This window comes from Pelecanus crispus, chromosome 16 (genome assembly GCF_030463565.1).
Source record: "Pelecanus crispus isolate bPelCri1 chromosome 16, bPelCri1.pri, whole genome shotgun sequence".
Classification (NCBI taxonomy): Eukaryota; Metazoa; Chordata; class Aves; order Pelecaniformes; family Pelecanidae; genus Pelecanus; species Pelecanus crispus.
In genome coordinates, this window is record NC_134658.1 from 9,092,688 (window position 1) to 9,114,648 (window position 21,961).

The window sequence follows — 21,961 nt, forward strand, 5'->3', positions numbered from 1 at the left end:
TCATAACTTTTTGTCAGACACTTCAGTTTGTATTCTGGAAATTGCTGTGGGGAAATAATTTTTGGTTGCAAAAGCAGACCATTTGCCCCTCACAATGTGACCATGTGTGACAAATCTGATCCACCGAGCTCCAGATCTCATGGTCTCCATCGCGCAGCTGTCAGACTGCTGGCCCTGGCCACCTCTCAGATCCTACCAGTGTTTTGGGTGCCCTCACGGGTTCAATCCCTGCTCACTGCAGGGGGGTTGGGCTAGATGATCTCTCAAGGTCCCTTCCAACCCAAAGCATTCTATGACTCTATGACTCCCTGTCCTGCTGCTCTCCACTGACCCTTCATTTCACCAATTTCCTATAGAAGCCAACCTCCCATCAGGTCCCTTTTTGGTTCCAGTTTAAATCTCAGCTGCAACCTGATTTATCATCTCCTGGAATTAGAGGATAATTAAGAATACAAGCTGAGTGTCAGAATATGGAGAGGTGGGGGGGGGAGGGAATTGCCATATCAGTTTCTTCTGGATTTTCTGCTCCTGCGCAGCCACAAATTGAAACATCTGGTTCTATTTTCCACCTCATCTACATTCCCTTTCACTCATTATTTTCTGTACTGCAGATTAATTCTCCCCTCCATCTTACTACCTTTTAAGAAAGTTTTATTCTCGGTGTTCCTGTGCAGCTCTTCCCCTTTCTTACACACGCTCTCCCACCTCCCCAGCTTCGGTTCATCAGCCGTAGGCGGCAACGCTGAGGTCTGATCCTCGCCACCATCCGCAGTAGGAAGCTGCAAAAGCAAGCGTCCAGGAAGGGCATCCTCCATCTGCTGTTGTGCGAAACAGCTCGTGGATACCGTGCCTGCCGCGGATTGCCGAGGATGCCTGTCTGGGCACGCGTTTGCATGGGCAGCTGTCACTGGGAGGCGCGGCCGTGGCCGTGGCGGGAGGCATACGTGTACAGCGCCGTTACAACCGCTGATGTACTCGGTCACGAGTACGCTCGCGTTGTGACGGGAGCCTCGGGTACCCTGAGTTTAACAAGAGTACCTGATTATCAGCGCCAGTGGAAAACTGGACTGGTGTGGTTTCGTGTCTCGTCGGGAGAAGGCAGGCTGGGTGTGTAATTTTTGTTTACGTTGACTCAAAGCATGGGAAGAGGTTCCTGCTTCTGCCTGTCTGTAACTGCTGTAGGCAGCGGCAGTGACAGCAGGCAGCGGGGAAACCTCTGTATTTGCAAGGGCTCACTTTTACTAGCTGCTGAGAAATTCCTGGAAGCGTTGAGTTCAAGGGGGCTGTCACTGCTTGGGACTTTGCACGCCTGAGACAAAGGCTCGGAAGAGTTCCTCCTCCTCCTCCTCTGGTAGAAGAGGCTGATGGGGCTCTTCATGCTCAAATCAGTGAACTGTAGTCTTGCTGCCTAGCAAAATGTTGAAGCGTTTCATGCCAAGTGTTGATACACTGTACTCAGTATTGACTAGGGACCTTTTAGAAACATTCAGTGTAACATAACAGAGTAATTCATTAGCACCCCATGGGCCTAGTATGTAGAAGCTGAAGCACATGCATTGCAAGCTAGGAAAACATTGCCTTAAGGAATGACAGATTAAAATATCTTTCCCATGATATAACTGTTATTTCAGGAAAGTGGCATTAATTGTGATTGCTTATCTATTAATTTATTATAATTCTTCTTTTCCCACCTCCAGGCTGTACCTACACATGAAATGTACGCTAGGCTCAGCTGGGGCTGATTAATAGGAGGTTATCTGGGAAATGCTTAAAGCTGCCTGGAATAGATAATGGCAGCAGGGGTAATTAAAATGTCTTTTGCATTTGAAAAATAAATTTTGCAGTTTTTAAGGGTTAGTTTAGTCTGATTCTTTCCTAAAGGCAAAAAGATAAATTGGATTTTCAAAAAATCGCACAAAATTCAACAGTATACTAGACAATAGCATCCTAAATGGAAACAAAAATGGCATGCCAAAAAAACCAAACCAAAATGCCTCCTGGAGTCAGAGAAGAACTGGCCCATGTTTAATGAGAGTGGAGTTAATTTCAAGCCGAGTTCTTCTCATGCAAAATAAACCTGCAGCACTGAACTATTGACCACAGCAGGGCTGCTCCTGGCTTTTAAGGGAGACCTACGTGAACACACAGAAACACAAACCCAGTTCTTACTGAAACCTGGTCCCATGGAACCCTGTCTGTGGGACTACAACCTCGCAAGTTCACACACATGCTCATCTTCCAGTGCATGGGTAACTACGCTGAAATCAAAATGACTGGGAGGGGAAATTAAACCAGAACCTACATCTGTGCACAGCCCAGAGGAGTGGGCCAGTCCAAAAGCAGCGAAAGAAAGGACTGATGTCTCTCAGAATGGGCACTTGGGCAGGGCTGCAGTCGCAGAGATGTTACAACCAAATCATTGTGGTTTGATTCTAACCCGAAGCTAAGTCTAGCCCTGCCCTCGCCTTCTGTTAGGGTACAGACCTCCCGTTCCCTTGCTTTTCCCACCCCACCGCTTCAGTCTCCTGCAGCTGTGCAATGCACGCCCAGGACGGGACACCCAGCCCGCTCTCCTGCCGCTTAGGCTGCCTCCTCGCTTCCCATCCCGGCGCAGCTGCGAGCGTGTAAAAGGCGTTTGCGCGGATTAGATACTTTACCAGAGTGGTGAAGATGAAGTGGTAGTATTCTGTCATCATTCCCATTGCCATGGCCTTGAGGAGAGTAGGGAAAGGAGGTTAGTAAGAGTGGGTACAAGAATATAACAACAGTCATGCAACATAAACCTCTAAAGAGCTGATCTGGAAAATGCGGCAGGAGACGGACCCAGAGACACAGAAGCTGGATTCTGGATCAGTCGTGTGAAGCAGTTAAGCATGTGCTTAGCCAGCAAGAGGCACGTGCTTAAGTGCTGAGCTGAACTGTGGCCCTCGAACCTTTCTGAAACGGCAGCAAAGCCTCGCTGTCCAGCTCCCGCAGAGGCCGGTGGCGTTTCTGCGTGTTGCTGTGGCGCAGAAAGCCGTGACACCGGCTGCGGCACACCGCTGTGCTCACGGGTCACGCACGGTGCAGAATCTTCCAGGGCTGCAGGCTTGCTTCTGTCGGCACGACGGGGAGGAAGGGGGTTGCCTTTCCTTCTCGGATACCAAACAGCCAGCAGCCTTACATAAACCTGTGCGGAATGACCACAAAGCAGCCTGTTCTTATGGTTACAAGTCCATGTGCTGGCTAAGCTCAGTAAAAGGCTTTTTATTTCTTGCGTGTGTATTTCTGGTGCTCTGTATCCCCTCCCCTTCAGTGCCTGTTTGTAGAACGTGTACCTATAGCTCCTGTCTGTGCGTCCCTCCTTCCCGCATACAACAGCCAGATTCTAACGTAGCGCCTGGTTTAGAAACGGGTCAGTGAAAGTACAGGCGCAGGGATGGGGAGCAGGAACATCTCCCATCCCTCAGCCCTTGGAGATCGTGGTCTGGACGATCCAGAGCCTTGGCCAGCCCAGGCTCTAGGTGTGCCAGCCCCGACACGACGGATGGTTTGTGCAGATTGCTGGGATTTGCATAACTGAGCAGTGGAGAGAACATGCTGTTCTGTGAGGTTTGTCAGAGAATGACTGGGCTGAAGGGACCTGGGCTGGGTGACCTTGCCCAGGCCCTACACAACACAAGGGCAACGTGTTTCCGTCAAGGGTTGCCTTGACGTTTGTGGCTGGCTAAAGGAAAGAGATACCCATGGGTTTGACTGTGATGCTGACTCTGTGAGCATGTTTTCTGGAGAAAACACATGCAAGAGCACTTTCAAATGTCCACCGATGGGAAAGTGACTTCAAGTCCCCCCAGGAAATGCTTGCTTCTTTGGTTTTTGCTAAAATTACTAGAGCAGAATGTAGCTCCGAGGAAGGAAGTGACAGTTTGAAAAGAAGTGAGATGTCAAAAACCAAGGGAAAAGGAAGGGGTCTAGATTACAAGCCTAGGTATTGTAACTCTAGAGCGTGACTTTATCCCACGTTTTCTGGCCTGGAAGTTCCTTTCAGAAAGCCTGGCAGCCGCCTCTGTGCGGCAGCGTGCCGTGCCGTCCCGTCCCCCTCCTCCCTGCGCAGCCGGTGGATCTGCGGGGCCGCGTCATAGCTCCCTCCTGACCCGCACACCCGGGTGCAAAGAGCTGGAGCAGGGAACGATACCTCAGTATGTGAAGCATCAGTTAGATGATGTGAAACCAATCGGGAGTAAATCATGCGATTCCAGTTCAGATTCTACAGCTGGATCAGTGGTAGATGAAGAGTCCAGACCTGCTGTAAGAAGCAAGCCCCAGCTTCCCAGTACTTGCAGCCTGTGTGCAGGATACATCTGGGTTTGTGGGGAAATGAATAAATGATAAACCTGGTGGCTAAGCTACAGGCAATCACCAGGATGAGAACGGGAGCTCCGTTAGAGCTAAGGCAGGCACATCTGCGCGCTGCAGACTGCAGCAACTGTTCGGAGGCAGCTGCCAAGGAGCACAGAGAGGCTGGGAAGCCGGAGAACAGATGTCAAGCATTAACCAGTGACCAAAGATGAGCAAGGCCAGGGAAGCTGGGGTAGGATGGGGAGGCCTCAGGAGCGGGCCTGGCTCTGTGATAGGTTTCTACAATGACTTGTTTGTCCAAGGGGGTGAAATAATGAATGGATTAATGTCTCAGTCACTCCAAGGAACCCAGGCTGGAGCAGTATGTGGCAATGTCACCTGTACCTCTTTGTGCCACCTCCTGTGTTATTATTCATGGATTACTAATCCATGGGGGTTTTTTACTAATCCAGTTTAAAAATACTGCCCAGATTATCAGCAAAGTGTCTTGCTACTCATGTGTTGTGGGAGCGTGTTACCTTAAATAACTGGGGAGCAAGATCTGGGCTGGCTTGATGCTGTGTTTAGGAGCTACTTGTAGTCAGAGCAATCGTAGGCTGTAGTTGCTCAAACCATTTTAAGTTACCTAAAGATGCGCAGTTAAAGCCAGTACCAAGTGGTGGAAATTTAGCACGAGTCTCGAGAGAACCTTTTCTGCATCCATGGGTGCTGCACTGGGGCGGGCAGCGCGGCCAAGGGGCTGCAGGGACCTTGCCTGGTCGGAGCAAACACCGGAGGCCAAATGTCTGCAAAGCTAACTGGTGTAGTTACCAAAATGCTACAAAAGGCAAATAGCAGCAATAATAGATGAACGTTATTGTTTCTGGGACAAACAGAAGGCTGGGCCGTTCTTCCCTGACTTTTTTTGCAGTCCTTTTTTTTTCCCCTGTGTAGTGTTCTTCTAACACTGCAAAGTGTGTCAGGAGGAGATTTTGGCTTTACCCAGCTCGTACTTCTGGTGAGCCTGCAAAGCAGAGCGTGAGGAGGGCAGCGTGGAGTAGGGATTGGGAAGCCTGTTTGTCTGTCCCATCCTATGCAAAAGAAAAACGCTGTTTCAGAAGTGAAGGTGGCACCTCTAGAAGTGCATTTCTTGATACGGGTAGAAAAGTGAGGAAAAGGTGAGGTTTCTGAGCTTCCCAATTCTTCAGCAAATGAGGGTGCCAACAGCGAGAGACACACAAGGGTTGCGGTGTGCGCTGCTCGGAGCCTCCGCGGTGTTACACACCCGAGCGTGCAAGCGTTCAGAGAGGCTCGGGTTTGTGCACCCTCCCAAACTCTGAAAATATTTAACAGTTTTTTTCCTGAGTGAAAATACACTATGTAATATTGCTAAGCTGAAATCCATTGCTTTGGGTCCTGAAAAAAGCCAACACACGCACAGAACCAGCCAGAAGGACTTAGAAAGACTTCTTTCCCCCTAGTCCCCCTTCTCCTCCATCTTCCTCACTCTGCACTCCCCGGGATGAGCGGAGCAGATGGCACAATACGCTATAATAAACTGCATAATAAGTGAACAGCACCAAACACAGCCAGCATGTTAAAACAACAGGCAGGAGACAATGAGCCCCTTATATTGCTTTCTTTAATAATCCCTCCAAGGCTTTCTGATTTCTCTGAGCACTTCTCTTCATTTTGCATCAAGCAGGCTGCAAGAGAAGTCTCTTTCCATGAGCTTGCGTTCTCAGCCCTTCAGGGGATTTATTTAATCTATGTGGTAGTGTCTTGCTGGGCTGATATGAGCAACACTTCCACCGGCTGGTTTTTAGCATTCTTTGTGAGAGCATTTTCCTCTGCCTCATATTGACCCTGAAACCTAAAGGCACTTGGAAATGAGGAGGAGCTGGGATGAGCAGCAAACCTTCTGGTCTGTGAAAAATGCCCGCGGAGGAACTCGGGGAGAAAGAAGAGAGACCAAATGAATGGAAAATCACTGACATCTGGCTTAAAGTCCAAGAATTGCACATGGTGCTCACGAAGGGACAGAGGACGCCGTCCCTCCCCGGCTGGCCCAGTCCTGGCTGCCTGCAGCGAGACGCAGGACTGCGTGCACAGCTCGGAAAATAGCTACGCAAAACGAAGCGTTTTATACCCTGCCCTGTATGGGCATGTGTGCACAACCCTGGGGGCATGAAGCAGCACAGAAGGGAAAGAAGATACTTAAAATCGGCAAGCATGAAAAGCTCGTACAGGGCTAAATGAGCAGTGGCGGAAGTGGCCCAGGGCAGAGTCCTGCCTGACGCCCTGGCCGAGGGAGAGAAGCGACCGCTGCTGCCGGCAGCTGCGGCGGAGGGCAGAGGGCTGGGGCTGCGCAGCCGCGGGCAGAAGCGGGACGGCAGCCTGGTCTCAGCGCTGCGTTCGGCGCAGACGCTTGGCACTTTCTCCTCCTGTAACATTTGTTCGTTCTTACCGACAGTCGCTTTTTGATACTTCCAGTTTTTTTCAGTGAAAACCAAATTTTCTATAGAAATCCAATAGTATCCTTGAAAAATGTACGTGTTGTATCTTTTAGCGTAGCTGTGGATGGTGGAGGGAGGGAAAGCTGCGGGTCTGCACCCCTATCTGCGGGGCTCCCTGCAGCACGGCCGCCCCGTACGCACGGGGCCCTCGGTGGCCGCTTCTGCTTCGCCCCCCGTCGCTCCCCGCTCACCTGCTTGAGGATCTGAGCCGCCATCAGGTGGCTGCAGTCGAAGATGATGCGGAATTCCCTGCCCCGCTTCATCTCCTTCAGCAGCGGCCGGGCATCGTCGGTGTCCAGCGGGAGCTGGCGGATTTTCAGCCGGATATTGTACCTTGACGGGGCCATGATGAGCTCTTGCAGCCGTATAAGGCCTTTGGGCATTGCACAAAGACAAACCCACAGTGTTACAGGAAAGTCTGCCCTTGCCCTGCAGGCTGGGTATAACAGCAAGTTATTTCTTCCTATATTATTTTATGGAATGCAATCAAGTCTTTCCTCCCTCCCTCAGATGGCCGTTGCTAAAGGCGGATCAAAGCCAAGCTGTCATGTGTCAATCATTAAACCCCCAGATATTTCCCGAGCAGTTGTTCTAAGGCAGAATGGCTTTTCCTGGGGTTTTCCTGCTGCCCCTGCATCCAGCTATGGTAGAGCTGGGATCCCCGCACTAGGTAGGAAGGGGAGAATAGCACATTGGTCCTAAACTTTGACATCTCTGGGATCATGACATTTTTTCTTAAGCAAATATGCCCTTGAGAAAGGACAGAATGTGATAATCAGCTATAAGACAAATTATAATCTGCAGTATTTACCATGCACAACAGCAAAAGAGAAAAATGAATATGCGCTTAGATTTATGAATAGCATAGCTCATAATGGTCACTTAATCACAACTTGTAACTTTCTTACTAGCCTGAGAATTAATTTGTTTTTTATGTAGAAGGTATAAAGCAATGCTGGATGCAGCTGAGCAGGAATTATTGGTATCTAATGTTGCAAGAAGAAATTAATCAGACGCCTATTGCAAGGAGGAAAAGAGAAGCATGTCCCTCTGCATCGTGGAAGAAATACATTAGAATACGCCACGAAGGGAACATACTGTGACCCACATTTGCAAAACAGGAATGTCAAACTGTGTTCTCATCAGCCCTCCTCTAAAGAAACCATTTGGTTTAGTGGAATTAGGTTGGACAGGCTATCCAATGTGTCTTTTGTTTTGTTATTTTTTTTAATCTATAGTGCTCTGCAGTGCTTTGCTTTGTTTAACCATCAACAGCTTGCTTTATGTGAAAAACTTTGTCAGCTATGCTTTATAGAATTAACCAGAAAACAAAAAACTTCCCAGAACCGCTTTTGCTTTTAGCTGGGAAACTGCACCCTCAGTGGCAGCCACAGACCAAGGTCTTTGCTTGTGCAGACGGGCACCGCGGTGCCAAATACAGCCGAGCTGAGCCAGATCACACCAGCGGGCCACTAATCCTCGCCCTGACCCTTTGTCAGCTGGCGTGGTGCTGAGGGCCACCCACTTGCTAAGCGCTTTGGGGATGAAATGCTTCAGAAAGGATCCCAGGGCCTTCTACAACGCTCGCTTGAATGCTCGGGAACCGGGGTGTCCCCTGCACTGATCGCGGCACGGGGTGTCATTTTGCTCCTAAAAGGGTTCATTAGAAAAGTTCCTAAATGGGACCTACAACAAAAAAAATCTCCTGGATTCCTCCTCTAAAGCCCCTCCTTTACCTACCTGTACTGTCATCGTAAACCACAGTGGCTGACCTCCATTTCAAATATTGCACGAGGTCCAGGATGGCATGGCTAAGAGAAGCGTAGTCGGGATACAGGTTGACGTAGAAAGTGTCCTTGTTATCCAAAGGGTGATGCTTCCATCGAAGCTGTATGTGGGGGACTTCCAGGGCGTTGCAAATAGACTGGACGGCATTGGTACAGGAGCCTTGGGAAGGTCCGAATATTGCTACGACCCCCAGCGCGAGCTGGTCACAGGCTGGAAGAGGAAGGAGGGAGGGGAAGGATGCGGTCAGTAGGCACGGGGCACCGCTGCGGCGGGGAGCGTGGGGCAGCTCTCGCCCCGGCCGGGCAGGGCAGCCGGCGGGCACAGGCTGCTTCCCGACCTGGACCACGGAGCGGCGGGCGGGCAGAGGAGCTGCTGGGCACTAACAGCGGCACGGGTACTAGGTAATACAACTGTGAAGAGAGGCAGAGGAGGAATTACGGCAGCGGGGGTCTGGACCAGTTGTTAGAGGCACAGGGATGTTTCCAGAGGAGGGAATAACGGCTGCGGTGTGTTAGGAATGGCTGAGCCTCCAGAGGTGTGAAAGAAATACCCAGAGATGATCAGAGTTGCCCTGACAAATGTGTTTTTCCATTAATTTTAGTAATTTTTTTTTGTTTCTGCAAAATAATGCTTTTCATAGCTTTGCTCAAGCTTTCACTGAGAAATTAAAATGGAACAACCGCATTTGGGGCTGCACTTTCGGGGCGGGGGGTAAGTATCAGTTTTGCAGAGGAACAGGAGCCGATCGTTTCTCAACTGCCTCTGCAGGACCTTCCAAACTGAACGCCAACACGTAGCACTGTCAGCAGGAGCTTTGTGACGGCTGCATGTCGTTACAAGAGTTTAGGAAAGCCACCGCTCCCAGCCCGGAGGGGCGGGAACGCAGAGAGCAGCTGAGGCTCACGGGTCCCCCGGCACGCACGTGTCCCGGCGCGGGCCCGGCGCCTTCTGCCCCTGTCCCGACCCTCGGAGCAGCCGCCCGGGGTGCTCCCCGCAGCCCGGCACAGCGGAGAGCCAGGCAGAGCTCTGAGGAAGCCTCTGCCACAAAGCAACCCTGAAAAGGGGCAGCGGGGGGGGAACGCGCCTGTGAGCAGATTCCCCTCTCCCCGGTGATGCCCCTCGGATAACCTGCTCAGGCAGCAGGTTTCATTTCTCCCAAAACAGAAGCAAACTCGATAAGCCCTCAGGTCATCAGCCCCACAGCCCTTGCTGTGTACTGCCATTTCTTCCCTCCCCTTCAGTGCTTCAGGTAGGCTGCTGTTATCCGATAATAAAAAATGACTGTCTGTTAGGAAGAGAATGGAATTTCTACACTAGGGATGTTAAAACTGCCAGGGATACACTAAAATAAACAAAGGCATGGCCTACAGCCCTTCGCTCAGGATTAGAAGCAAACACTGAAAGGAATTTTGTGAGGTTTGCAGACGAAAAAAAGAATCGCTGTTCCCCTTATATTAAAATGCCTCTGGAAGGTCAGCTCCTGGAGGACTTCAGATCTCAATCACTGACTAGAGCAGGACAAAACGAGCTGCTGGGTCTCAAGCCAAACCATGCCTTTTTCTAATGAATCAATGACCACAAAGCTGCTAAGCGTGCTCTGCTCTTACCTTTCTTAGTTGCTTCAAAGCTGTCATGGAAGTGTATCCTCTGAATGTCGTAGGTTAGTGTTGTGTTAGGCAACAAAGTTCTGTTTCTATTAATAATATTGGCAGAAAATCTGAAGGCTTGCTCCTCAGCACTCATAACCTGGGTATTGGGGCCATCTGCATACTCAAAGATTCCTCCTGCAAGACAAGACAAAACCAGCATTAAGCCACGTAAAGTTTGATTATTAATCTTACGTAGCAAGGCCAAGAAAACTCTTGGACAGAGCTGTGACATTTGCAGGCTGAACAAGCCTTGCTCCCAGGACATTTCCTGGACTGAAATAAAGACATGAAAACATTTGGGGTTTTATTACTTGCTGGTCCACGGAAGAGTTCAGAATGCCAGCTTTGCAGGGCAATACGGGACAAATTTAAAGTCTTGGAATATTTTTATTAGACAGATGAGTGGCTTCCCATAGCACTTTAAGACCAGACCTTGGGAAGCGTGGACCGGCTTATTGCTGAGCTGCAGAGGTGCTGCGGGCCTGGGCTCTGAGGAGCTGCTGCGGCACGAAGCTGGCACTGCCCTTCCCTGCCTGCCACGCCGGACCCCCCGCCTCGCCCACCCGCTCCAAGGCCTCACGCAGGAGGCAGGCAGTGCAGCGCTGCTGCTCGCTGGTTTTAGTGCCATTTTTAGTGCCCTGCTCATCTTTTATTGTTCCTCATGTTTAGTTATTCAAGTCCTTAATTCAGACCAGCAGAGACTTCTAAATTTGCCTACCCTACAGCTTATCTGCTCAATAATGCACATCTTGAATGCGTGCTTTCCCATGTTCAAAAGTTGTTAATGCCGTTACACCTCCCCAAGGGCAGCAAGCTCATGTCACAGTATCGCTGGGTTTCTTGGCTCTGTATCTGCGAGTCTTGTCCTCAGTTCCCCACTGACAGCCGCTCTAATTGAAGTGACTGAGCGCAGGCGTAAATTATGTACTTGCATGTCCTTGTCTCCGAGATGTAGGCACCGTCCTGTGCCCCTTACAGAACCACCGAAAGACACATAAACCTTGCTCTATCTTATTACAAAGTAAACCAAAATAATTAATGGATAAGCGAGATAAGCAAGTGCAATTGGTAACAGATGGTCTCTGGGTTCATTAGCAGAAGGAAAATCTTCCTCTTCAATTTAAGGTAGACCTAAAATGTTTTGTTACAGACAACAGATGTCTACTCAGCCCTCCCAGTTTTCAAGCAACTGCATGAATCCTCCTCCAGGAGCCAGAGCACACTGTCTGTAGTTTTTGTGGCAATTTGGTGCAAGCCAAGATTGCCACCTTGGCAAGAGCCAAGCTGACACATGTTGACAGCCATGCTCTGTGCGTCCTCCCAGGCCATGGGCTGAGCGAGCCACAGTAGCGATGCTCGCAGATTTTCACAGCAAGGGTGCAAAGGAGGCTGCGGAAGGCCTCTGGCTTTTCTGCTCCCCATGATCATGGCAAGGCACTTCCCTCTTCCTGCAGACTCTGTGCATTTGTGTCCCCAGTTGTAAAGTGAGTGTGGTAATGAATTTACATTCCTAAACATCCAAAAACGTTTGAGCTGATCACTGCATGTCTCTGGTAGAAAAAATATTACTGATCTCAGTACCAAAACTTAAGTAATAGGGGGAAGAATAAAGAAAAAGAGGGTGAATGCTCCTTTGGAGACCCGTTTCAGTCCCATGCGATCTTCAGGCAAATCACTTAGGACCAGGTTTTCAATCTAGAATGCCTAGCAGTGTAGGCAGGAGCCTAGCAAAATTGTCCAAGTGCCTCATTCTCACTGGATCGTGCCAAAACATTTGGTTATTGACCGCTGTGAGGAAAGTTATTCATCCATATCAAAGTTTGCACATGCTGGTAGCTCAATCTAAGTTTCTTAGGGCGGAAAAAGTTCATACACAATATACAGCAGAAACAATAAACAAAACTAAAGTGAGCGTGAGATTCATCCCTGTCTTTCTGTTCAAAGCTTTACTGTCCAGAACATTTTAGCAAAGGATTTTTTGTTTTCTAGCATCATCCTGAAGCAATAACTGGGTTCATGTTACATTGATTATCAACTAGCTGACATTAGGCTGTCTCCTAGCCCAGAGCTTCAGGGTTGCTTTCGAGCATGTCTTACTATGATAGAATATAGAAGGACTGGGTATGTGGATTATTGGTGTTTGATCCCAAATAAATTCACATTCCAGACATCCAACTGGATATAATAGGCTTTTTGACAGAAAAGAATTTTCTGTGCAGCCACCCAATACCTTGAATTTAGTGCCAGGCAATCGGAAAGCAGACAGGCAGAAGTAACGCATTTCTGGTTTTACTGCTGGGTGCTGAATACATTGGGACAATGTGAAATCCACTGCAGTTGCGAAGGTGTTGAAGAGCAGCCACCACATGCAACAGCCTGCTCTCTCCTCAGAAACCCGGGGGACGGAGAACGTCTGACGGCAGAGCTGCGCTGCAGCCGGGCGTGCTGAGCGCGGCCCCGTCCCCGGAGCCCAGCTCCTGGAGATCGGGCGCTGCCGTCCCTCTTGGCTTGTGTGCCTCTCCTTCAGAGATGTTCATTCTGATCATTATTTAAAGAGCCTAATAACTGGCTTGCAACAGCTGATTAATGCATAATCTTCATCATGATTACATAGCATAACTGGCATTAATTTGAAAAGCCAGCTAATTATGAAAATAATTGTTGCAGCTTTTTCATTTGCGCAAAATGGAGAATATCAGCCTGTGCTACTGAGAGAATGAGGGATGTGACATCAGCTGGCTGATCACTGGGCTGGGGGGACCCCCTGCGTCCCCTGCGAGCCTCAACAGGAAAGGTGAAGCAACACAAAGATGGGCAAAGTGTCTGGACAAACAAACTTGGTCAGCTCTACCTGTGCTCCCCAGAGAGAGCGATCGCATGTGGATCTTAGGACAGTAACCTCACTGTGACTTTACTCTTATAAAAATATAGAAAGTCAATGGGCTATAAAAAGTCAACAACAAAAGAGTTTCCACTTTTATATACTACCTATAAACAAGTTTCATCTGAGATAGTAAAACTAAAGGTCCTTAGTGTTGCTGTCTGTCTCTCAACCATGTCCATCTCTCAACCATTTCTGCCTCCACCCTGGTTTTTATGATATTTCAAATGTCTTGGAGATTAATTGATGCTGCTCACTTGACCTGGTGCTAACGACCTTTTCCCAGTATTGCCTCTGTCTGTTCAGATCCCAGCTTCCCCTTCCTTCCTTCTTCACCTCCTGTAGCTTTGCAGACAGATAAAAGACGGCCGTGCTGAGGTCTGTCACGATTTGGAACGTCCTCCTGATGCTCATGAGAGTATTCACTGCCAAATTTATCCAGGAAGGGACCGTGCTGTTTCCTTGACCAGTCAGCACAGCCCACGGACTCCCTACTGCAACGCCACGTGTTGTTCAGCACACACTGAGGTTTAACAACTTCAGGTTGTGCTTGTTTGCGTATAAGTTTCTCCCTGAAAACCTTTTTATGCCATGTTTGTACTGCCTTCAGTGCAATGGGATCCAGGTCTGGCAATCAGCCTTGCAGGAGATGCCTCAGCACAAACCGTAGATATCTTCTCAGGCAGGACAGGATCAAACGCTATCAACTGTTATCACTTTTACATATTTTTTGATGGAGTCATCCATTATTAGATCTGACTTCTTGGACTTAACAATATCAATCACCAGGTAGGTTAAGTAATTATTCAGTTGTCTTTTACCTTTAAAACAGGCTTAATTGCTTTCCAGAGAATGCCAGTCAGCAAATGAGAAAACACAGTAATTAGAATCAACTTCCCATCTTGTTATTTTATATTATTTTATTTGATTTGATGACCACTGACATTGCTGCTGAGGTGGGGAGGTTTAAAAATTCAAGATGAGAATCCAAAGCCTGAAACTCTTATTTTAGATCTAGCCCAGAAGAGCAATAGTAGGGCCAGGCCCGGGAAGGAGGCTGGCGCTGCGCTGAAGGGAGGTTCAGCCGCAAAACACGGAGGATCTCGCTCCCAGTAGCAGAAAATTAGCCTCTCTGTTCAGGGTAAAATCTGGATCCCACAGAACACCCGAAATCTCACTGAGGTCAGTCAGAACAGGCCCACGTCTGTCTGCTCAAGCACAGGCACGCTGCACTCCTCCCATCTCTGGGTGACGATGCTGGAAGACCTTTGGAATGGCCCCAGGAGGGAGCCAGAATGAAGCCTGGTCAATGGGATGGGAATCCTTTTCCAGTGCTTTAGCTTATCCTGAGCTGTGGCTGCACAGGCTGAATGCAATCGGAGTTATTTTTAGCTTTGTCGAAAGCTAAGTCAAGAAAGTCAGAGTATTTTAGGTTTTCACTTTCGCCCCTCTTCCCCTTTTTAACAAAACAAACAGCTTCATTCTCCGAAAGAAAATTCCAACAGCCCTCAGTGTATGGTGTGATCTCTTATCTTTTACTCCTTATAAAACCACCGAGTTACTTAGCTTTGAAGAACAACTATTTCTGATAACACTTTTCTCTCCCCCGCTGACAGTGTTGTTAACACATTTAGACAGCTTTCTGACAGTCTCCTTCCATGTGACGTCCTGGAAGAAGTACTTGTTTTGAAATAGCTCTTACTGAGGATGGAGCCAGCCTGGGCTCCTCCGGGGACGCGAGAGCTCCTGCCTCCACCTCACAGACCTCTCGTGCCCCAAGATCTGCATTTTATGTATTTTTTCTCTGAGGTCACAAAACGTCTTTCTTGGTGAACAGCAGGGCTGGCTGTGGCAAGGCAATTTGTCCTCTTCTGATGGGCTCTGTTTTGGGGACAGCATTAGCAAACGGGACGATCAGGACCAGTATGCATCATTCAGTGCCTGTTCCTCCAGGATGCCGCTCGGCAGGTCCCCGAGGCGGGAGGACGGGAGAGCCCTTCCTCACAAGACGTGCCTCCCCCGGCAAGGCTTGGAGAACGGATGCTTCTGCTTATCCAGCCAGACCAGTGGAGAGAATGTCACTGTCGTGGTCCAGGTCCCTCCGGGGCCGGTGTTTATACTGATAAAGAGAAACGAGATAACACTGGTGGGAAGTAAAAGAAAGTTCTCAGGAGCACGCGGTTGTGCACTGGGAATGGAGCTAAAACTCCCGGAGACTGCCCGTCAGCACGGGACCGCTACAGTCTCAAATGCAGTAATACTGAATGCAGTGAAAGCAGCAAAATCCGGAAGGCAATAAATATCACCAAAAAAAGAGGAGAAGCAATGACAGATTTGTTCACAAGAAATCTCTCCTTGCACTTTCCCCCAAGGAGCTGCCACTATAAAATGCTCCACAAGTAAATGCAGCTGAAGCTGGAGTTGGTCCCTCGTTCAGCCAGGCGTTGAGCGGAGCCCCTCCATCTGATGTCGATGCCAGCTGGTGTCCTCCAAACAGAAACAAAACCAGCCTGTGCATTGATGAGCGAGGAAGGCAGTGCCGAGGAATGTGGGGGGCTCCCACCCTTCAAGAGCCCCTTTTCCTGCCTGGGAAGTCCTTGCACCCGGAGCGGTGCCGTGGAGCTGCCCTGGTGCTCCACGGGCTCTGCTCGGACTCTACGTGTCAGACTGCGGCGGCGCGGGACGTGCTCACTGCGGCAGGACCATGGACAGGCGCAATGCAAAGGCGGTAAGCAGAACTTGCAAACCTACTGAAACAAACCTGGGAAGGACCTGAAAATAATTTCTTCGGTCTGTCAAGGGGTTTCTGATTTTGACAGAACAGCGGAGCGGCAGCACCCGAGTTCCTGTCCTCTTAAACTGCTGCTGATCATGCATCAGCCTTGTCACTTCAGCGTGGCACTGCTTAATGTGATGCAGCACAGCCACGTATCCAAAGCAATTTCAGGCTTCATAAACACGCATCACGCAAGAGAGATCCTGTGCAGGAATCTGCTGCTGCTCACAGGCCCAAGCTGTCCCCTGCCCACGGGGGCTGCTCCCTCTCTGGATGCTAATTGCTAAAAACCCAGGAGGATCTGACTCCGAACGCAGGAAGAGCATTACCTTCGGAGCCGGCATGTCTGGATTGCTTACACTCACACGCTGCCCGTATTCATTACGCATCTCTTTTACAAGAATTAAAAAGGAATCGTGCCTGTCCCCGAGCAGACACGTTCCTGCCCTGGCAGTTTCTCTGGCTCTCAGGTCCAGGGTATTTCCAGCTGTATTTGCTGAGGACGCCAAGGTTCCCCCTGCCTCCAGGCACTGATGAAGCCCGGGATGTACTTGCCCAGCTGGAAGCTTCCCCCGTGTCCACGACACCCTACAGCGAGGTGGAGCCAAGCGGGGGCTCAGCGCAGCCCCTCCATGCTCTGCCTGCTCGAATAGCACGGCTGCGGGGTCGTGAATGCCCCAGCTTAGGTTGCCAGATCTGCTCCCCAACGGCCTTCACAAGAGGCAAGGCGTGGCGCAGGGAGGACGGCTCTCCTCTGCTTTGAACCCTCCCGTGAGCTCAGAGGGGGGACAGACACAGGAGAACCGCCGGTCCCCGAGGTGGCCAGGAGCTCCCCGTCCCCCCAGCACGGTCAAAAGCGAACGTGCAACTTCAGATTTCTGACCCTCACGACAGCCCCGAGGCACCGGCCGCCGCCGCCGGCACTGCCGCGCAGCCGCCGCCGCGAGACTTCAGCACGGGGCCGAATGTCGGAGGGGACGGTCCCGCTCCCAGCTGCCCGCCGCAGCCTGGCTCCCGGCGCTGCCCGCCTCGCTGGGGGTCTGCTGGGGACCCCGCGGCGGCTGGCGGGAGGAGCTGGCAAACCGAGTAGCGCTCCCAGGACCTCGGATTCCACCACGTTTGGCAGCGTAATGAAAGGCCAGGTACTTGCTGAGTAATGCCAGGAAAATGAACTCAAGCAGAAAATCAGATATGCAGAACGCGCGTGTCCCATAAGGAGGGATTTTCCCACCTGCCAGGACAGAAAGCCCGTCACAGCGGGTTGATCCATTCCCAGGAGACGGCATCTCCCTCTTTTCTCGTTTTGCTATTGAATATGCAAAATCCTATTTCATTTGCTCTGTATTAGGTACTTCATGTCACAGGGGGTGACATTCTTCTCCTATGTATAAGCTGCTTAACAGATGAGCAGTCAAGTGGCAAAGAAATACATTATTAATGTTTCTGGTTAAATTAACTCATTAAAAACACTGTAGCTAAAATGTATGTATCAGCACTTTACTTGCACTAAATGAGAAATTAATGGAATATGGCGGCTAGATAGGGATGGTCTGGCGAGGTACACCACCTCCAACAGAATGACCCGTGCGGGCCGCGGGCGCACAGATTTGGTTTTTCAGCGCACGCCTTTGCATCCTCGGCAGCGAGTCCGGGCGCAGGCACCACTCATCCCCGCAGGGCTGGAGCAGGGCTGGGCACGCGTGCACGGTTGCAGCTTCTGGAAACAAACTTCTCCTCGTTTGCAACTCCTACTCACTTGGCCTAATTGGCAATGTTTCCTCTGCCATTTCTTTGAACAAGCTGTTCTGGTGTTGCATGTTTTACATCTGAGAAAGAGCATTTACCACAGCAGCAGCACGTAACCCCGACCAAGGGAGTGGATCAAAGCGCTAATGTGAGATCAAAGGCCTTCAGCAGTGCTCCAGCAGAAATAAATTAAGTTAGCAACAGATTTCTTAGTGATATTTACATTTTTCATTTGCATAATACATGATTAAAATGAAATGGGCATCTTTATTTTTTATGCAGGCTCAATTAATTAAAAAAAAAGCCAACCCAGCATCATAATCTCCTAGGAATAGATTCCCATCAAGATAAGGGCAATGAAAATGCCAAGAAACTTTTCATTTACCTAACGTGCAGCTCACAGAGTAATGCGGATCTCCACAAGTGACCGGTGGGTCGCAGCCCGGGAAACCCCCGCGGGGCAGAGCTGCCAGAAGGAGCCCAGTGACCCCCGTCCCCCCGTCCCCCCCGTCCCACCGCCCTCCCTCAGTGCTGGCTGGGAAGGGCTCCCACCGCCTCCATAGTTGCACTTCAAGCGGGCTTATTCCTCCGAAAAAGGTAATCTTGCAGGCTGTGGGCTACTCGCATTCGAATCGTTCTCACCATCGGATACCTCACCAAATACCTGGGCTCACTCTGAGGAATTAGCAAGTCAGATTTTTTGTGCGTGGGTTGCCACAAGTACGGAATTAAACCGCGTTATTTATTCGTGCCTCCGCTTTACGACAGCCCGCTGCTGGGGAGGAGCAGCTGGGCTGGCCCGTGCCCAGAGCTGCCACGCAGCGCGCCGGGGCCGTCCCCTGCTCTGAGCGATGAGCAGCTCCCTCCCCAAAATCTTACTGAGGCTGTGCAAACTCAGCAGACTTGTCCTGGAAATCACCGATGACCAAATAAATCAGGCACGCTCGGATGTCATGTTTATGATTGTGCTTTGGGCTATAAGCATGCTTTAAACTGTAATATATGGGAGAAAAAATGTTTGAAAGCTTAAAATTATTAAGGATCTGTAATACAGGGTTTAGGCAACACAGCTGTAAGTATATTTTTCTATTGTGTTTTATTGGCCTGCAGTGTAATCTAGTGTTAGATGTGATGTCCATCTGGCGCACAGCTCGAGCGAAATATGAAGCAGAGAAGCAAGGCCACAACTGAAATAAATCCAGGTTCATGCCTGTGATTGACTGGGCTTGTAACAAAACCTGCAGGATGATAAAATACTTCAGATGTGTCTTTATTATGTGCCACGGAGCTCGGCGTTGGCACCGTGTCTCCCTGCACACTCTCCAGTTTTGGACTTGCAACAACTGCTCGAGTGTAGCGCAGCTTGGCTGGCCGCGGTTTTTTATGTTCTCTGTCCATTTTCCTCCCCTACTAGTTATTAGCTCCTGTTTTACCTGGAAATAGAAATATACCTGGTATAAATATGAAATAGAAGGTGTCCTGTGATGAAATGAAGTCCCTCATAAAAATTCAACCCAATTAAAATTACAAGTATTGCATGCTAATTAAATTCTTAAATATTCATTGCTAAGCCCCAGCTAACAAACGTTAATACCTACCTGGCGTGTGGCATATAATATTAGACTTCAGAAATCTAAATTAAAGCCTACACTTCATTTACAATGTAACCAAATCCCGGCAGTCAACTGATTGTTTCTCATTCTTGCGTTGATGCTTCCAAAAATCAGGGCTTTAAGTAAGATGATGCATTGAATAGCAAATGCCATTCTGCAAATATTATGACATATTGTTTGTCATCTGCCCTAAATATTTAACAGTTCAGTTTTACAAGATTTTTATGCCACATGCTGAGAATTTGCTCCTGATAGATGCTGAATTTGATGAAATGGATTCCATTCAGGAGCTGACAATCCCCAGCCCTTGTCAGGGTCTTTGCTGTCAGCATCTTCTGGTTTTGTCCCCTCTTTAAAAGAAAGCAGAGAGAGGGGAAAAACCCCACAGAGTTCTCTGGGAAAACTGTTTCTGCTTAATCCCATCCACTCTGTACAGAAAAAGCTTTATGTAGGAAAAGATCAAAGGTCTGTAATAGATTTCAGCAGGTTTGCAAGAGGTGCGTGGTGCAGAAGGGAGCGCAAGGCTCCGAGTGATTGCCCTGCCCTGTGCTGCTGCTACCCAGGGACAGCCCAAGATGCAACTGGGAGATCTAAACACCTATTTTAACCTTTTTATCTTCCTATTTTAATGTCGTTGCACAGAGAGAAAAGCCAGACTTTGCCAGGACGTGGGGCTTGTGCGTGCTGGGAGCGGGAGGTGGTGGGGAGCACGGGGTCTGCTCCCGGGCAGGGGTTTGGGGGGCAGCGCTGGGATGTGCCTGACCCGGGACCTGTGCTCCCCGTGCTGCTCCCGGCCGTGTTCAGGAAAATAACGTCAGAGCCCATTTCTGGTGAGCTGGGGTTTTCCCTGTCGGGTTCTGGATGGTTACTCCGTACTGACCGAGCGGGGCGGGAGGGACGAGGAGCGGTTCTGGCAGCGCGGGCAGAGCCTGCTCACAGCACAGCGGCAGGGAGCCCCCAGCCCCGGAGCATCCCGGCGAGAGGGCGGCCGCTGCGTCTGCATGGTCTGGTATTTTGTGAGGAAAAAAGCTCAGGATTTTTTGGATATTCCTTCACAATCCACCTTGACTAACATCTTTCATGGTAGGAAAGATCTGCCTGGGGTAGGCATTTTGTAAACGTGCAACATCCAAAATTTTTTATGAATGGTTATTTTTCCTTAGGTTTTTTTTTTTTTTAATTTCTTAATTGTCAATTCTGAATGTCCAGGGTAATTAAAGCTGCAAGATTTGCTGACTTAAAAGCAGCACTTTATTCCGGGGAATGAAAGAAAAAAAGGGAGTGACAAAAGGGTCCACTCTGAAAAATGCTTTCATTATTTTCCTGTCATCTGCACTCTCATTTTACAAACAGCTACACACAGAGCAGGGGATGCAAAGGGATGCGCTGGAACTGCCCAGCAGCATGACCGCAAAGGAATTGTAAATCCCCCTAAATGATCAAAATCAGCTACTAAAAATCTTTTCCATCTCATAAAAGAAAATGGTGCAGATGAAAGGCAGCTTGCGTGGAGCTGCGATCGGTGCCTTTGGCCGAACCCGCTGCTCGCTCTGGGTCTCGGTGGGCGCGGCGGCAGCACGGGGCCCTGGCACGGCGGCGGGCACCCTGCCTGCGCCGCAGCCACGCGTCCAGGCTGCCCAGGGCGCTCGGACGTCGCTGCTGGCCCCTCTGCCCAAGGCCGGGGCTCGGCCCGTGGTGCGTGCGGAGCCGGGTGCTCGCACCGGGGCAGGGTCCCGATCCCGTCCACGCCGAGCTCTGCTCCTGTGGGAAGAGGGGTTCGGATTGTGCCACGAGCGGGGAGCAGACCCAAGCGCTGTCCCGGGGCACCGGCTGCTCCGTGCCGAGCTCCGGGCAGGGCAGCACCCCACCGCCGGGCACCCTGCGAGCCCCCTTCCGTCTCCCCTCCTGCTGCCGGCGAGGTGGCGAGCAGCAGGGCCGCGCGCGGCGTGAGCCTGCGCAGGGCTGGGAGCAGGCCCTGCCGAGCGACGCCGCTGTCACGCAGACGGAGCTGCGCGCCTTTCAGCGTCAACCGAACCGAGTGTGTGCTGAGGAAGCTGCATATTCATTATTACGACTAAACACAGTGAATCACAAATGAAAGTGGGTAAATTATTAGTTTGGTAGCTCAGAAAAGGGGAAATTTGAAGACCGTTCCAATTGTAGAGGAGGTGGAATAGGAAAACTTTGTTAATAGATTCAAATCTAATTAAAAATGCATGCTAGTCATTGTATAGTGCTTCACACCTTTGTCATCGATGACAATGGATGTAACCGTACCACTTGTCTGCTCAGCAGTGACCTAACCACTTAATTGCTTTGATGTTTTGTGATAATTCCAAGATTTATCATGGTGATCGCTGTTTATTTAATGCTAAGGACATTGTTTCCTCAACTACAGCATTATGAATTACCAAGGATTATGCATTCAGTGGCTCCTATTGATTCATGCAGAGCTAATTAATGAGACACATCACCCAATCATAAACATGAGCAATAACACATGCCTCGTTAGCACAAACGAGTAAACTGCTGCAGGGAGCATGGAGGGTGAGGGCAGGTCTCTGGAAGGGTTAATGGGACAATATCTACTGATTGAGGTAAAACTTCTTTTATCAACTCCTAAGGAGAGAGTGAAAAGCTGCACCTGCTGCAGGCAGCTGGGTTATTGCTTCCTC

At 49.8% G+C, this 21,961-nt stretch overlaps 1 protein-coding gene across 1 annotated transcript in view; it reads right to left on the reverse strand.

Annotated features, from left to right (window-relative positions):
* LOC104026064 (glutamate receptor ionotropic, kainate 3) overlaps positions 1-21,961 on the reverse strand; it is a 121,458-nt gene that overhangs the window by 43,643 nt on the left and 55,854 nt on the right. The window contains exons 2-5 of the mRNA XM_075722048.1: positions 10,229-10,405; positions 8,574-8,831; positions 7,025-7,206; positions 2,658-2,711 (exon numbers count right to left, since the gene is read on the reverse strand). Of these exons, the coding sequence (XP_075578163.1) occupies positions 2,658-2,711; positions 7,025-7,206; positions 8,574-8,831; positions 10,229-10,405 (671 nt within the window). The remainder of the gene's footprint in view (positions 1-2,657; positions 2,712-7,024; positions 7,207-8,573; positions 8,832-10,228; positions 10,406-21,961) is intronic.